This window comes from Bolinopsis microptera, chromosome 1 (genome assembly GCF_026151205.1).
Source record: "Bolinopsis microptera isolate Bmic1 chromosome 1, MBARI_Bmic_1.0, whole genome shotgun sequence".
Classification (NCBI taxonomy): Eukaryota; Metazoa; Ctenophora; class Tentaculata; order Lobata; family Bolinopsidae; genus Bolinopsis; species Bolinopsis microptera.
Window position 1 is genome coordinate 21,357,332 of NC_087072.1, and position 18,343 is coordinate 21,375,674.

At 40.0% G+C, this 18,343-nt stretch overlaps 3 protein-coding genes across 5 annotated transcripts in view; all 3 read right to left on the reverse strand.

The window, feature by feature from the left end:
* LOC134824460 (H/ACA ribonucleoprotein complex subunit 2-like protein) overlaps positions 1-18,343 on the reverse strand; it is an 86,980-nt gene that overhangs the window by 50,486 nt on the left and 18,151 nt on the right. The gene's annotated exons all lie outside the window — the stretch shown is intronic.
* LOC134824470 (small ribosomal subunit protein uS15-like) overlaps positions 1-18,343 on the reverse strand; it is a 55,352-nt gene that overhangs the window by 18,858 nt on the left and 18,151 nt on the right. The gene's annotated exons all lie outside the window — the stretch shown is intronic.
* LOC134824359 (uncharacterized) lies at positions 8,406-16,995 on the reverse strand. Its single transcript, XM_063836254.1, has 12 exons — positions 16,822-16,995; positions 16,539-16,682; positions 14,595-14,856; positions 14,174-14,288; positions 13,780-13,947; positions 13,440-13,542; positions 13,150-13,282; positions 12,102-12,897; positions 10,802-10,981; positions 10,339-10,506; positions 9,763-9,911; positions 8,406-9,605 (listed from the first exon to the last, which is right to left on the reverse strand). The coding sequence occupies exons 1-8, from the start codon at positions 16,993-16,995 to the stop codon at positions 12,428-12,430; spliced, it is 1,569 nt and encodes a 522-aa protein (XP_063692324.1). The 3' UTR covers positions 8,406-9,605; positions 9,763-9,911; positions 10,339-10,506; positions 10,802-10,981; positions 12,102-12,427.

The following is an 18,343-nucleotide window of genomic DNA, read 5'->3' on the forward strand; positions in this document are numbered from 1 at the left end:
CAAATTGCCGACCCAATATCTATTGAAGTGGCGAAGATTTTCTAGACAAATGACATATTAATATTATTGCTGCAGCAGATACAAATACCAACATTATTATATTCCCAACCGTTTGAACCATTAAATTAACTAGGAAATTCAATCCTAAACTTAACTTTTACTGTTTAAACTGATATGATGACATTAACTTAACTTTTTTTTTTCTTTTTTTTAAACATACTTCTTCTTAGTGTGGTGACCTGGGGTCCATAAATATAACAATACAAGCTGATAAACGAAAAAGAACAACTGGGGTAGGTAGGTAGCCCTGGTGCTTCTATTGCTTCGTTGCTGTCAGCCGACACTTAATATAGATTTCCTGAACTTCTTTGATGCTGGACTAAAACTTTCCTACCTCAGCTTCATTATCACTCATCTCAATGTAGTGTGGGCCGCCATTTCACTAGTATAAATATCCAGCCAGTTGTGTTCTTTGAAGGGATTACGAAGTAAAGCAGACAATTTTCTCTTCTCTGGTGTAAATTCTTTGCAGAGTCACAAAATGTTGATCAATGGCTGTGACCAAATCTGTAAGTGTGGATGTTTGAAGTGATGGAGCTGACATGTTTAAAATGACTTTGTAAGAGTCCATTTTATTCAGTCGGTGAATGATCATTGCTAAATGAGAGTTCATGTTTTAAGTGTTTATATTGGTACAATAAATGAAAACGTATGATGAAAACAGAATATAATATACACATAATATAACAATTACCCTATATAAAAATTCAATATAAATGCAATAGAAAACTACATAAAATTTATAAACACCCTTTAAGTAAGCCAGTTTAAAGAACTGGCTCCAAATTTATATCTAATTCTTCTATTTTTACTGCACTACTACTTTTTAACCCTCTCTCTCCTCTAAGAGCTATGACTGTTGTTCTCAAAAGGTCAAATCTTACTCTCTTCCTAATAAATGTCATTGCCTCACTATATCGTTGGCCTGATTTCCTAGAAAGTTTTTCCGCTAATTTCTTGAAGAACTTATTAGCTTCCCTTCCCATACCCCCAGTGGTTGATAGGACTATCGGTGTAAACGTCCCATGTTCCACTTCTACAATCCTTTTATTGTATAAATTCTTTTTCTGTCTCTCGTGGCTATTGTACATAGTGGTTGGAGATCCTAGAGCCTTATTGGAAGGAGCTTGAGCATGAAATACTCTTACATCTAAAAATGCCCTTTCCAATGGGTTCCATACACTCCTAGCACTAACATCTAATCTAGCTCCATCTGCTTTGTTGGCCCCTGCAGGAAGTTCTCTCCCGTTGACAGGAATGAGGAGAGGTTCAGTGGTAACATCTTTACAGCCAGCAGTTTCTAAAAGCTCTGCTATCACATCCCTCAATGAGTTGTGGCGAAGAGATACATATGACATATCCACCCCTTTTGCATATTAATGAGTGGTTAATTGAGTTGTCACCTCCACATACACATTTTCTTGCAGCATCTTTTATCCCAAAGTTGTACCTTAGGGCTAGGGCATCATTGAATTCTTGCTTGTTGAGACAGAATCCGAATGATTTGAGCGGGAGTGACGAAAGCCAGGAACTTGCCCCTTTCTCTGATGTAAGATCTAATTGCAATTTCTGGGATTCATTCAGGTCATTTGTAACCTCTTCTTTTCTCTCCTTGAAAAACTCTTCCCTTGATTTTCGGATTTCAGTCTTGATCTCTTCTAGTTTTTCCTGATCATCAAAAAAATCTTGGTGCTGGTTGTATATTGCTTCTGTAAGATCTAATGTTACTTTGCAGGAATACTCGTACTCTAGATCAGACATCAAACTGAGATCGTATATATACCAAGACCCCCTTCATTGACTGGTAATGCAAAGAGTTTTCTACTGGTTTGGTCGGTTCCAAACGACCTGTCCAATATTGCTGGTATAAAGGATTCTTGAATTTTGTATTCTAGTCTCCTGAGGTGTTGACTGATACCAGGTGTTGTTCGACATACATAATTCCATCTTTTAGATAGCCCATAGTTGAACGCAGAATAAGCTGCCTGAGGTTCCCTCTTGGCAATATCTGCCAGATCTTCGATATCGTTAATCCATTCATCAACTTTACTATCTAAAAACGTTTTTGTCCCCTCCTCAGTTCCAATGAATGATCCAAGATATCTGTGTCCAACCCCTGATATTTGTAAATCTGGAAACATTTTTTCTGCTTTTTCTTTACAGTGTGGTTTAACAATGAGCCATGTTTTGGCTGGCTTGGGAGAATAGCCAAACAGTGGCCCGGTTTCATTAAGTTTTTCCCACCATCTCAGAACCTCTTCTAGTTTTCCCCCTCCAGCTGCATCGTCTGCATACCATACCTGTTTCACTTTGCTTGTATCAGAAGTTGATTGTGCAACAGTTTGAACTAGAGGCATAAGGGAGCAAGAGTATTTTCCCATTGCACAATTATCTCCCTGGGTTACCCCTTCTTCACTTAGCAGTTCCTTGTCTGAGTTGGAGATAGAGAGTCTTGCTGGATTCCTGTATGTGTTTATGAGGTAAGTAGCAATCTCTGGGCAGATAAATTGTATGTTGTGTAGGGCTGCGGTTCGGTTAAGTCTGTTGAATGCATTATCTGCATCTACTAAGATAATTGCTTCAGTTTCATCATCATTGAATATTCTCCTTAGGCCATGAACAGCAGCCTCTACTCCACCTGATAGCCCAGCGCATACTTGGATGGGAGCCGTTGCTCCAACCATATCAGATTGAAGGACTCTTGATATTGCTTTGCCAATAATGCGTCTTAGCACCTCCCCTATCCCCACAGGTCTCACTCCAGGTTTCTTATCAAGGGGTATTAATCGGCAAGCTGTGTAAGCTTCCAAATGCTCTGGGATAACATGTTTGGTGCACAGTTTCCTGGCCATAGCTGCAATGTTCTCTGCCAACTGTTTTGATTTTGAGGAGAACTGTTTTGAGCAAAGAATACGCTTCCAGCCATCTGCATCGAGACCCGATGGTCCAGCAGAACCACTCATTTTCCTGGCACACAACTCAATCAGATCTCCATCGATGTTTTCATAGATGACATCCTCAACATTTTGCTTCGCACCAAGAAGTAAGGAACCCTTTCCCGCTGGTGTTGGAGGTGGATGTTTGTCTTTAAGAGTTTTCATTACGTCGGGGGTCACATCTAAGACTGATGTTGCCTGAGATCCTATCCATCTCATAGCATTTGATACTTTCCCTTGAAGCATTAGTCTGACAAATACTTTTTCTTTGTTCTCTTCTGTCTTCTTTCCCTTAGTGAGTCTCTTCTGAATTTCTATTCCTTCCCTAAGAAGTGATTGTAGGTCCCCATCTGTCCACCATTTCAGTCTCTTCTCCAAGTACTCAACATGCTTCTTTGTTTTAGATTTCTTTGATGGCTTTTGCAATAGAAGTGGGGGCATAACCATGAGCAACTTTATAGCAACTTCTTCCATTCCTGTACCATTGATGTAGTATCCTACAATCTTTGACATCTCTTCAATTAAACGTTTTCCCGACTTCCCAGATGGAATTTTAAAGAGATTTATTTTCCACTTGATTGTCTCCGAATAGGCATCATTTACAGCCTTTATTATATCATCTCCCTTCAACGAATTACCCCAACGACAGTTTTCGATGTTACTAGTAGGTGTTGCTGGAGTTGGAATAGATGGTTGTATACTTTCTTCGACCTGTATCCTTTCTTCGACCTGTCTCCTCAGAACTCGAATAGCTTCGGTGATGGGGTTGTCTTCGTCTTCCTCTTCGTTGCTCTTCTTCTCTTTGCTACATCTTTGACATGACCACTCAGAATCTTCATTTTCCGATAGGTCTTTAAACTCCAACTCAGACAGTCCACTACAAGCGCTATGGAACTATCGACCACACATCCCCTCACATAGAATACAGTCGTACATGACTTCCTTTGAACAATATCCACAGATATCAGCTATATTTTCAATTCGCTTTACTACTCTGGACCTAGTGTCCATTTTTCTAGTGTCCGGCATTCCAACCCAAAAACAGGTACCACTACTGTTGCCGAGTCGGTTACCAGCAGAAACTGAAGCTTACCGCTGTCAGTCCCTACTGGATACGGGTCTCCTTAACAGTAGTGGACCCAAATTCGGGATCTGATGGAGTAATCTCAACACCAGAGGATTTTACAGATTATCACACAAAATCAAGTTAAGATGATATTTTATTAGGTTCTATAAACGTATGATGAAAATGATATTTTAGGCGGCCTATAGGCGGCATTGAAAATCTGGTAAGATAATTGAATCAATTTTGGTCACAATCTTTGACTTTGCAGTTGGCTATTTGAAGCTGGCTTTGGACCTAGACTGACAAAAGCTGTCATAGTTCGAACTAAATGCCTTTGAGTTCAAACTTAATGCACATCCACTGAAGCTTTGGCCACCGGTAGAGGGGCCTTATCCATGTTGGAGGACTTCGCCGCTTCGACGGGCAGCGCAAACTAGCATTCTTGCTTCGCATCGACGGTCGTCGCAAAGCAACGATCTCGATGGGTTGACATCGAAGTCCTCTAATTTATTAGACAGAGAAGAGTCAAGATTTTGTTCAAAATTCAAAACTAACGTTTGGGGACTTGATAGAATGGAGATGACAAGGTAATTTGTAAATATTTAGATTTCTTTATTTATCTTACCTGGGGACCTCAGGCTGTTATGTTCATAAACATAGGAATAGAGATTCGGCGGAATGACAGGCTGAGCGCCGCCCAGTAATATTTATCTCACACATAAACGGGCTGAGTTGATATGATGGATGATCTTTCAATTTTGAATTTATTCATAAATATAATATGATATGTATTAATCGTACTGTGGTAAATAAGAATTATGATTGTAGCGCGATGCACAACTGGGTCGCGCGCGCATCAAATTATGCTTCTCGCAACCACATGCAGATCGGCGAGATGCCAAGGATTGACATCGTAAATCAAGAATTATGATTACAGTAAAATTGAATTAAGATTAGAAGACCTTGTATCACGTTGCGACCCCCACGGTCGTTTCATATATGGTATTGGTCGTCCTGACGATACAGGGGGAGCCGCGCACTTCGTGCGCGGCGGGTCATACAACGTATGACAAAGAAGACCTGGATACAAAATAATATAAATAAACCAAATAAAATGACTTTTTTCATTTGTAGGTTAATGATCTAACAAGCTGCGCGCTGAGTTGGACTAGTCGACAGTATAATTGATAATATTTGGAACAAATATTTTACGAGAATCACCTGTTAACATGATTTATTCTGTTTTAACACTTGATGGATGATATTCGTTTGAATTTTTCAAAGTTTATAGCGCGCGCCTTCTTTTCGAAATACTACCAGATCGAAGCAAAATGGTGTCATACGTTCAACGTTGTATGACCCGCCGCGCGGCCCCCCTGTAGCGTTATTATTACATCAAACATAAATATTTTCTTCGTTGCACGTTGATTGTTGAAGGACGTTTATCTGTCGTCTGTCGTCGCTTAGCTTCGCACGCAATATCATATAACGCCAAACACATAAACGTAGGGGGTGCACAATAACAATAAACTTGCTTGTTGCTCGGATTTTAACATTTTTGTACCAAATTTGTCATACCTTTTTATTTTGGAAATATCAGTGAGTTTCGCCTAGGTGCCATATTTGATGTTAACAGGTGATACTCGTAAAATATCTGTTCCATATATTGGACCCGCGTCGACGAGTCCAACTCGGCGCGCGTCCTGGTAGGTTGTAAACCTACAAGGCACGCGCGGCTCACTGTCGATGGCGCACTACCTAATAAACGCATTATCATTCTTGCTTCGTTTCAAGATCGTTGCTTTGCTTTTATTTGGAAGGGTTGTATGTTGTATGTTGTATGGCATCGTCAATCAATTTTCTTCGGTAATTTAGGATTTAGTACCAACAAATACAATCGTGTTTTATGTGTTGTGCCATTCACAATGAACTTTGTCATATCATACGTTCAACGTTGTAAACCTGCCGCGCACGAGTGCACGGCTGTAATTGTGTATCGTGACCACGATACTCAGTGAAATTACACTCAGTGAAACGACAAGGGGGTTACGACGTGATGCAAATTGAACTTATTTCGAATTAGTTTTCGAATTAATACTTTAACAAATTTAAACGTTTTACAGTGCGGTTATCTTGTATCTGTCACCAAAGAAACATGTCCCCTGGCCTTTTATTCTATTCTGAAGAATTTCCGTTTATTATTACATCAAACATAAAATCCTTTTTCATCAACATAAACTTGACCATTGTTAATGATCTGGCCCGGCGCGCGCTACTTCGAAGAAATTTAGACGAGCAACATCCGTCAAACATAAACGCATTATCATTCTTGCTTTGCTTCGAGATCGTTACTGGGCGGCGCTCAGCCTGTCATTCCGCCGAATCTTTATTATTTTTATGAACATAATAGCCTGGGGTCCTCAGGTAACGAGATCGTTGCTTTGGTTTACAAAGCATCGATCTGGAATGTAGAACTGTATTGTCATACGTTGCGCGGCTCCCCTGTATCGTAGAAACTCTACTTCACTATAGTGAAGCGACAGTGGGGGTCACCACGTGATACAAGAACTGTAAGGGTTGGCATCGTCAATCAACTTTATTCGGTAATTTAGAATTTAGCACCACAAATACAATTGTGTCTTGTGTGTTGTCATTCTATTCTGACGAATTTCCGTTTATTATTCAGCATCTATCTTGGAGAGCTTCGCCGTTTCGACGCGCCGCGCAAATTAGCATTCTTGCTTTGCATCGAGATGGTTGCAAAGCAACGATCTGGAAGGGTTGACATCGTCAATCAACATTTATCTGGAAGGGTTTGCATCGTCAATCAACTTGCTTCGGTAATTTAGAATTCAGTACCACGAATACAGTCGTGTCTTGTGTGTTGTGCCATGCATTCACATTGAACTCATTAACAATCAATTGATCATCGAAGAACGAAGAAAAAATGTTGTCAAAACATTAAAATTTGGGTTAAAGAAAACTAATATCTTTTTTATCAATAAACTCTGAAAATGTTAGTACATGGTAGAACATTTCACAATTTTCCTTATATTTGAAAATATTGTGCGAACTGCAATATGCAATAGCGTAGAGTGTTACCTGGGGACCTCAGGCTATCATGTTCATAAAAACCGCATAGAGATTCGGCGGAATGACAGTGCAGGCTGAGCGCGGCCCAGTAACGTAGAGTGCAGTTGGGTTTCAAGTTTTGTCGAGATGGCTATGTGGCCATAATCCTATTATTATTATTATTATTTATTTGACTGAAGATGTCAACCCTTCCAGATCGTTGCTCTCTAAAGCAACGATCTAGTCAGAATGCGAAGTAAGAATGCTAGTTTGCGCGGCGCGTCGAAGCGGCGAACTCCTAGCCTCCAAATGCCAAAGTTTTATCAAATCTTTCTCCGATATTCAGCTTCCAGTACCTCTTGTGAAACTTGTGACCTGTGAAACTCACACTTACCTCAATGACATGATTGGTCACTGGTCAAAACTGTAAAACTTCGGTCAAGGAAACGACAAAAAGCTTTTATTTAATATGTAATATAAAACCTGATGATTTTCCGTTTATCAATGCTTTCTCCGAGATGTTGGTTCTCAATACCTTGACCATGTCTTGTACCATTCACAGTTCACTAGCATTGCCATTAATTGGAAACTGGGCAGTAATACTAATTATGTCAAAGCCGAAATCTTGGCTTGAGGAAAGTTTATATTTTGTATTTGATCATTGATAATGAGCTACCAGTGCCAGTACTGGTACTGATAGTACATTTCGGTGATTTTCATTCTTTTCAAGGATTCTCTGTTCTCCAGGATTATTACTTTCAATATCTCAGCTGTGTCCTGTACCACCATAGTAGGAAACTGAAGCAAGGGGTACAATAGTCTTCCCTCAGAAGTATAAGTTCCCTATCCTTCTCATCGAAAGGGCTAACAAACTTTTTCTTTCAAAAGAAAGGTACATATTTATAATTATTTTCGACATATAGATCTATCCATAACGTATACAATGTAATATGTATACATGTATACTATACAGGTCCTAATATATAACAACACTATCAGATACATTAATTTTTCATTCGAATTGTTTAGATTTTACACCGTAAAACTTCCGAATTCTGATAGAATACTTGTTGACGTTTTCCGAATGTGCTTGATTTGGCAGTTAAGTAAGTGGCAGGTTCTAATTTTATGGATCATTATTTTGGGCTTTACTTAATTTACTTAAGTTAACGATTAACCAAGATGATTCTGTATACCTGAACAAATGATATCATGTCACATAAATAAATTTGAGAGAGAATCGAATTGAAGAGAGAAGTGAAACGAACACCTTTGCTTATTTGCTATGGTTAAAAATAGCGGCAACACAATAATCGCTAGTAATTTTGGCTCGTAATATTATACACAATTCACAATAAATAAAAATCATTGGTAATCAGCTGAATCATCGTTCACGCGTTAACTTGCAAACAACAAGCTATAAGAGATCTGATCAACAACAATGTTAACAATAGCTTCAAATGTGACACTATCATTTAACATCTCTATCATAAAATTCATCTTCATACCATCAATATAACCGTTATATTTGTCTACAGTTCTAATACTCTATCTCTATTCACTATAATTCACCTAAGGCCGGTAGTTTTCTCTCTAAAACTCAGTTTCAAGTCAGAGCGTTAGCTAGTAGTGGGGGAGAGTGCACCAGGAGGCCATTATCCTGTATTTTAGGAGAGCATGCGGCATGCTCTTGTAAACTCTTTCTAATGTGTTGCATGTGCTCACTTACTGCCCATTATGATTTCCAACGGTAAAGCTAGAGGCTGAGCGGGGAATAATTATTTGCTAACATTGCTTACTCCACGTGTTAATGTCAACGCACGTGACTAATGGAAAGTTAATTTATCGCACGTGTTGTATTCCTTGTATTCCACGTGTGACGGATTGTATTGTTTTTTACAATTATCTAGAGGAAGGGGTGCATGCAGCGATTTACAGGCTGCCCAATTGAGTACAAGAGTTGACAACTAAGTCACTAATTATAATGATCTGAGGATGCAGGGCATCATCCCCCTACACCACCAAAAAACGGCAAAATCAAAATACCGCCCAATATCCTGTGTATTGACAACTGGGCTACTAAATCTCTCAGTATATACATCTCTATAACAAGTCCTACTCTAGAGCTAACAGTCTGGGTATCTTCTTATCTTCTCACCCGCGCGCTACATTTCCACACTATCTTGCACATCCTCTTAGAGGTGATCTGAAGAACAGCTCACTGTCACGTGATCCTGATCACGTGACAGAGCTACTGGGTCCGTGACTCCGCTCACCAGAGTGACGAGTTCACGTTTAAGAAGAAGAGTCTCTCGAGCTCCTGCAGCGAGCTGCACTGCTGGAACGAGTTCACGGACACTGTCCACTCGAGGAAGACCTTGTCTACAGGAGGCGGACAGGCTGGTATAGAGCACAGGTAGTAGGCTAACTGGGCCAGACACCGGTACGTGCCACACTTCTCTTGCCAGTATCTGGTAAAGGGATTGGGTTAACATTTACCTCGCCTAGCTTTATCTTAAATCCGTTTAAAAAAATCAAAGATAAAATGGAGATTGCAGTCCCGAATCAACCTGAAACGAATGACAGAATCGTAATTAATCATTAAGTAGCTAATTAACTCTGACTCACCTAAACGGACACTCGCAGTCTAGCAGAAGCTGGTCTCTGACGAAATCGTTGAACTCGACAAGAAGAGCACTGCTGGGTTTGACGTCCTTGTAATCGTTCTTCTCTAGAAATGCAAACAGTTTTCTTCGCTTTGTTGCTTGTTCGTTCGCCTGAAATATTATCTCGGTTTAATTCTAGACATTCAGTCGCCAGCCAACAAAAGTTAGATAACGGGGACTTGGTCTCAACTTCCAGCAGGGTACAGTTAACGAAGTCATTGGTATTCAACTTTCAGGTTGCGTGATCTTGAGATTAAACTCTGATTGTTTAAAATTAATTTTAAATTTGCGAATCTTAGCAACAATGGTTTAAAAGGATGCATTAAATCGGTTTCAAATTTTTAGATTTTAATCCAGGGTACAAAGAGTGCCACGTTCTCGGTGACGATAATTAAATTATACCGTCTAAACATGATCTAAATTCTGACACTTATTTAATTTCAGATAAACGAAATCATGTCATAATTCGTTTAGCTTTGAGAAATTTGTATCCAGTGCACGTGTTTGAGAGGTCGAATAAACAGGTTACACGACTAACCTTAGAGTCATTGACGTTCTCATCGGCCTTGTAATAGTTGGTGGAAGGAGATGGGTTACTGATCCTGAGTTCCTGGGCCAGTTCCTCCAACTTAGACTGGACAGCGGACTCTTCCTGACTGGTCCTGCACCACTTCATCTTGAAGCGGGGATCAAGCGCTGCTGCTTCCTGAGGGGAATTTCAGTTAGAACCAAATCAGCCAACCTCTGAGCAGGTAATTTAATCTAATTCCCAGACTTATACTGTGATTAAACTCCATAAATACTCATTCCCGGACACGTGTAAATTAGCGGTGCGTGCGGCTGTAGCACCAGACGACCGTAAAATACCGATAATAAAGGGGCTTCGTTCGACAGAATGAGACGTGAACTTATCGAAGGTTTCGGCGACCCAGCCTACGAAATCGCTTCACAGTTGAAAGACTTTATAATTGGCACAGACGACAGTGGTATTAAAACCGTACCTGATAGTATTTCTGTTTCAGGAGGGGAGTAAGGTGTTTCTGGAGGGCAGTATTGAGGTTAACAACCACATCCCCCAAGTGAGTAGGCTTCATCTCTCTCAGCAGCTGGTCCAGGGACAGGATGCTCGGTACTACTATTCCAACACTTGGTGACGTATCACTTGAGATCAGATTGTATACCTGTAACAATTCAGGGTTAGCGAGGGTCGCGGAGACGGTTCGCATACCGAAACTTTAATTTTCATCTCTAACGGAAAGTTTTCATATTACGTTCTACTCATTGTATTATATATATATATCGATTGTGTTACTTATTGAAGGTGATCTGTGAATATCGCCCGATTGACGGGCAGTAATGACATATGGTTAGGGTGGACAGGTGAAAAGACTAGAAAGGAAACGCGAATAGGACATGTGGTCTGTGTAGTGAGAATGTCTGCAGTCAGCCAACGTTTTAACAGTGAATATCTCTTTTAAAAGCCAGATTAGATGTAATCAGAGTAACTATTGGGAAGAGGGCGAACACTTAGTTATTCGTTACAAGGCTGTTTTTAAGACAGACTTGTTGACCACAATATATTACGAATAATGTCCGTCGCTAGTTTTTAAACAAAGCAGTGCGGAAGGTAACTATGGTTTAACACAAACTTGGAAAATAATAATACCATTTAGATTACTACAAAAGAACTATGATGACCTTTGTCAACAGTTTAATATTTGGACAGTTTAATATTTATTAGTTCAATAATTATGATACCTTTAATAAATTGGTGCCCCGAAGGTCCTTGCTAGCCGATGAGCCAATAAATTATCCATAGTTTACAGTCCGAATACAAAAGATCCCGTGTCTATATTAATGTCAAGCAAGGCTTGAAGTTGGCACTAATTATAGACCGCAAACCAAAGCAAATTTTCATTAACATTCTCTAAGCCACTCTCCAACTCAGGATCAAATTTGCCGATATTTTGCCGAAGATCTGTGACACTGACAGTCGTTGCTACTGGACAAGAATAAGACAATGAGCGAGGTAAAACAATTGCTTGGACTTCACATTTTATCTGAAGCTAGTTGACAGTGACAGGTGTCACGCGGTAAAATAAACGGTAAACATAATTACTGGGTCATCTACCCCGTCTTATTCAAACTTTTTAAGACTATGATCTAATAGGCAGGAGGGAGGCATTGTGGCTAGACACTTGTCTGAACCGACCTTTACAATAAGTGGTGTGAAGTACAATAACAATATATAATAATATGCCTAGTGAAACGTGATGTGAGGTGCCAGCTTTGTAGCCTTACCTCTTCAAAGGGCTCCAGAATGTCTATCAGCTCCACAGCCAATGAGAGGTCTCGTAAGATACTGATGTTGTGAGCCGAGAAGGGAGAATTCAGGACCGTCTCTGTCTTTATATCCTTCCCAGGTGAGATACTGCTGGTTGGGCTGACGTTCATGTTACTTGGAGGACTCAGACTGCTCAAAGAGCCGTTCAGCAAACCTTTAGTCAGACCACTAGTGAGTCCGTTCAAAGTAGAGTTCAGTCCATTCATCCCACCTTTCAATCCGTTGAGAGACGAGTTGAGAGATGAGTTGAGAGATGTGTTGAGGCCGTTACTTAGACCGTTAGCTAGGCAGGTTGGGATACCATTGCTGAGAGAAGTAGGTAAACCATTGCTAGAGGAGGTGACAGTCTGCTAGCTAGACTCATGTTTGGTATCACGCTAGGAAAACTTCCTGACAGTCCATTGGTCAGGTTTGTAGGGAGCCCGTTAGCTAGAGAGACTGGGAGCCCGTTAGCTAGAGAAGCGGGAATTCCGTTGGTAAGAGAAGTTGGGAATGCATTGGCAAGTGGAGAAGTAAGTCCACCACTGAGGGAAGTAATGATGCCATTAGTGAGAGAGGAGTTAAGAGAGTTGTTGATGGAGGTGTTAATGTTGGCGCTGAGGGAGGTAGCGATGCCACTGTTCAGAGTAGAGGTTATACCATTACTCAGTGAGTTAGTGATGGTGGTCGAGTGGTTACTGTTGTTAACACTGGTCGTCATCAGATTAGCTTCTGTCTTCAGAGAGACAACATCCTTGTTATTGTTGATGAACACTGAGGAGAAATCATAGACTATTAATTTAGAATAAAGGTTAAATGTTTTAATCCATGTTCAAAATTCATTTGGTTGACGGATATTCGGAAGTCAGTGACGGTTGACGAAGTTTTTACCACACTTACATCGCCCGAGTATAGCTACTGTACAGTTTAACGAAGAGCTTAGCGTTACAAATTCTAGAAGGTCTCATTATAATATTATATAAAACTTGTTATAATATTTTAACTTTGAATATTCAATTTATTTACCTCTGAGTTTGGAAAGGACTTGCAACCAGAAGGGAGTGAATAGTGGTCCATCTTGACTCTGTTGGTTCACAGTAGCACATCTTTCGTCAAGAAGGCGGGTCAGCTTGGGATTGTTCAGTGCTTGGTGGATAACCTGAACAATTGAAAATAAAGCCTTCTGTCTTTGTGTCAGGGGACTAAAGAGTTAATACAATTAGCCATTATCACCCCCAAAGAACGCTTGTTTTTGGCTTAATAACACAGAACTCGCTTTGTTGTGAGAAGAAAGAATTATTGTTTGTTGTTAGTACCTTGGTGATAACGTAAGCGAAGCTGGAGTCAGTCTGTACTGGGTCAGATCCCTCGCCATCCGAAGACGTGGCCTCATTGTCTGCCTTAGTGGTGCTGTCCAACCTGCGATAGAGCAAACCCATAATAACACAATGTGATAGTTAGGGAACTAGAGAGGACTGTGAAAATAATAGAACAGAGCTAAATTTGTAACTTATCCAGTCCACGACACGTACTTTAGTACTTATGAGGTAGTTGTTGCCATGGGAACAAAAACAAATATTTACTAACAATAGTAATTCTTAAAATAGTCTTGATACAAACAACAAAGAATAGGGCGAATAAAAAAGTTCAACTTACTTGGAATTTCTGGTGAAGTCTTCAAGCGAGAGTCTGTTGACCTTCTCGTAGTAAATCTTGTTCGTGATCCCGTAAACATGCTTGGTCTGCTCTACAAGATTCTCCCACTCCATTCCAGGCGATATCACGTACACAGCCAGGAGATGATGTTTTAACTCCCAGTATACACTGCAGAGATATTGATACCGTTACTATCGAATTCTTCTTGTAAATCAGTACGAATAAGGACAGTTTGTGATACTTCAGGCTCAAGTTTACTTCAGGGTTACTTCAGGGTTAAGTTCAAGAATCACGTGAGATAAGAATGCCTGATAACGTTGCCATATTCCATGAAAATGATTTTTAAGAGAAGTTTTAGAGATTACCGTGAATGTATATCACATGAAGAACCCACCTTAAGTAGTAAGCAGTGACGGCAACAAAGCAGTTGGATATAACCGATATCTGCAGGTTCACCACAGGTACCAGGGATAGTTGAGAGATGATGGAGTCTTTGACGTGCTCGTATGCTGGAGAATCAGGGGTTAAGAGATCTATCATATCTATCACTTAGTATCAACAAGATTAAATTTACTGTATTCCGCCGCTCTTTGAGCTTCAGACAGACTTTACTAAGACGAAAATAGAAAGTGTGACGAGATACGCAATTACCTAGATTATATTAATTGTGATATCCTTGATATCATCATTTTCCGGCCATAAAAATTGAGTCAACCTAACCCGGAAACAGTCACAATAGTTGGAAATGGAATGCGAACGTGTTTTCTGGAACCTAGACAGGAATTTAGAGATTTGTTTATCTACCAAGCACCTACCCGAGGGTATGAGAGTATCTCTGATTTGAGTTGCAGTGGGTAGCCCAAAGAAAGGATGCATAGCTCTGATGAGATTCCTGAACCCCTTCCTGTTGATGACAGAAGCAGGCTGGATGTCCATAACAAGGTAGTTTAGAACAGATCTCATGATAGCGACCTGTCTGTCTGCATCTGTCTGTCCCATGTTAGTCAGGGAGGCCAGGCTGGTCGGGGTCAAGCCCTCGTGTTTCAGAGGGTTACTCAGGAACTCTGCTTTAGGCACCTGTGGAGATATCATAAGTTTAGAGATCAAGTATTTCGGTATCTTTCCTAAGTAGTACTCGTTCTACGAGTATGGTTGTATCAGTGGGAGTATTTTTACATTGTGCATCTGATTTACAGGGCCACGTTATAGACAATATAAATGACCTGCCCTAGTTTCGATCCAATCTACTTTATTATTGCTCTCTATCCGAGATACTTTCTACTGGTTTAGTTTCGTTTATAGGAGACAGGAGTACTATAATGTCCTTGTCCTTCAATATCAGGATTTTTTAAATGAGGTCCATTAAGCAGGCTTAGTTATCCTGGTCCACAGAGCAATTATATTTAGACTTAACCAGTTGAACAAGGCACATCATACGAGGTTCCCTCTCATTAAATGCTTCTTATTTGACGTTATTCCTCCCTTCACCAAACAACGATCCTAAATATCAGTTCCGAATAATGACATTAGCCTGGATGACGAAGATTATTGCTGATGATAGCGTTTTAGTCCGCTTAATGACCACGACCTTCATTTAGTTGGATGTGAAGAGCGGAGTTCCGGAGGTTATTAGAAATCATTATTGCGGATCAGACTGGCCTATTAGGAGACAAGCAGCTCATTGTATCGCTTCCACTACTTAATTTTCATTAACCCGATCCCTTATCAAATAATACTATCGGTTTAGAGCGCTTTATTTCCGATAAGTTAGTTATTGTGAGCAATTAGGCCGCTCAGACAGAATTGTCTGACTCCATTAACCGGAGGGTAATACAGAAGACTAATCCTCCACTTATCTACTCACTTGAAACATTAACAGTCACCAAACTAATGATTGTTTACATTACAACCCCACACGTGTGCGGTGAGCCTTGCACGCTCCATCTCAACTAATCTAATAATCACTGTTTATTGAGGGCATTTAGCTTGGACAATAGGCCAGCACCGATCAATCATTAACAAATACAGCGATTATATTGGTGACCAGCAGGCAGTGAGGAGCTTATTTACCAATGTTTGGAGGATGTTACTACTAGTTAGGGGGATAATGTATCCAGAGATAGTATATCGGTAGCTTGCTATCTTCCTCCTCACAGCCAAGAAGGAGGCACAATTCTTAACTTTCTCACAACGTGCCGCCAAATTGGAGGTTCACTTCCTCCCACCAGGACAGAGACTGGACATTAACCAGTACGGTTAAATAAACTCACATATTCCCACAATTAGTATATCAACGACTTGTTTACCAATATTGGCCTGGTTAATGATTGGAAAGCGTCTTCGTGGCCACTACTTCTCAATAACAAACCACTACATTTTTAACCAGCCCAATGGTTTTCATACTGTGTGAAAATGGGAGGACGACTAATAGAATTTCTGAGGCCATTTGTAATGCGTCTACTTAAAACTACTTAAACCGCACTGACCAAAACTTAGTTCGAACTTATGGGAAAGTTTGACGAAGGTCATCGCATTGAAGGCAAACCAGGGGATAATTATATGGTTTATTGATTTGTTGAAAACCACCGACCTTAACGAAAAGTCCAGGCATAACGGTTTGGAAATCGATTATATTTATAACAATGAAGTAATCAACCACAGAAGGAAACCACCAAAAAGCCGTCTTATAACTTTAATAAAACCAAATAAACACGACTTTAAAATGAAATCCAAGTTCAAAGAAATTAACTGAAACCGACCTGAGCTGCGATGGAAGTAAGGTAGTTCCGTCCATATGCAGGGAGCATGGAGGTTCCTTGATGTCGAGCCAGGAAGGAGGTGGCTTTCTCCGCACGCTCCGCCTTCTTACGCGCCCAATCGTGCAACAGCTCAGGATGCACGTGCTGAAAGTTTGGGAGTTAGCATTCAAAATATATTGGAATCATTGAATTGAAAGATTTGAACAATTTTAAAACATAAAAAAGTATAATATGTTATTGAAATCCTTGGGTTCTGAAAAATATATAAGGATAAAGTTGAAACCTTGAGATGAGTGATAAAGTTGCTGTTTACACTGGCTGTTCCTTTGTAGTCTCGCTGACATATCTTACACCGTCTGATGGTCCTCTTCTTTCCGTCAACGTACTCCTCGCGAACGAGATCAAAATATTTGTGTTCTATCTTTGCATCCATTCCGTATTTGTGCTCTAAGTCCATTCTCCTTGAGGGGAAAGGAAGAAAGTATCAGTACTTGCAAAAATTATACAATGTTTCACTGCCAAAAGAAATTGCGTAACGCATCAGTGAATTTAAGTTAAAACTTTAACATGGACAGTCTTAATTCAAGAGTCAAGATACTGTTTCAACAAGTAAACAAAAGCAGGGATTGCACCTAATCCTATCGTGCGAGAGTTAGTTTACTTTATGACATTCTTAAACGCTGATTAAATGATAATCGCAGTTAATTTCGGTACTATTTGATACAGAAAATTATTACTGAACCGAACTAAGCCTTGGTTCATTATCCATATTGAACTAGAAAAACGCAGGAAAAAATTATCGGGAGATTAAAGGCAATAACGAAATCAAACTGAAAAGAGCCGAAAAGATAGTTGAAGAGAATCGAGTAAAGAAATTAAGGAGAAGTGAGCCGTAGACTACTAAACGCTTCACATTGAATTACAATTGTATTTGCTAGGTCGGAAGCATGAAATGGGTCGTAATGAAGCTATCACTGCTTTACAAATTCAGGAAACTGTAGCGGAAAGGGACAATGACTAAGTTTGAAAAAGAGGAGGAATCTAAGTCATTTTCATGGATAGTGGAGACAAATTACAAGGCAATGGTATGAAGTATCACGGGCTTGCTGTCCTGGAAGCGGGTCATTTGTCCGATATCTAGTCTAGCATTAACATATTACTCATCCCTCTGACTCACATCAGGGCCAGTTACACGCTTATTTTCATTAGATTAAGTTCTCCAAATTTCCTATATCGCTGTTTATCTTGGACCAAAAATTGCATTAAAATTTCATCCTGGAGGTAACGTAATTAACGGGGGTGGAATTAGCTTGACTTCAGCTCAATTCTAGACGTTGATCTTGCCAAGAGTGAGGGCTGATCTTGGTTAATCGCTAAAATACCAATATCAAGCTAAATTCCGGGCAAGTGCTGCAATCCATACATACCAATTACATTGTTCAATGTCCTAAAGTCACGAATCTCAAGATTTGAGGACACGATGAAAAAAAGCATTGACGATAGTTGAACTACATGGAAATAAAAAAAGAACCCCAGATAAAAGTTCAAATCAGGAGCACTCCGCAGTTACGTAGTTAGTACAAGTCTTTTAAAATATTTTTTGGCAGGGACCAGGGTTCATTAATATTTACGGACAGCTGGAACGATCGCAAGATCTGCAATACCTGATTAATGTACCTACGTAAAGCGTTCCACAATATTAGTTCTACTCAAGTGAGAGATTCTGCTTCTAAATGTGAGGGCCCCAAGGCAAGTCAGAATAAAGTCAGAATCGGTTAGGATTAATGTTAAGATAATCCTTTTGG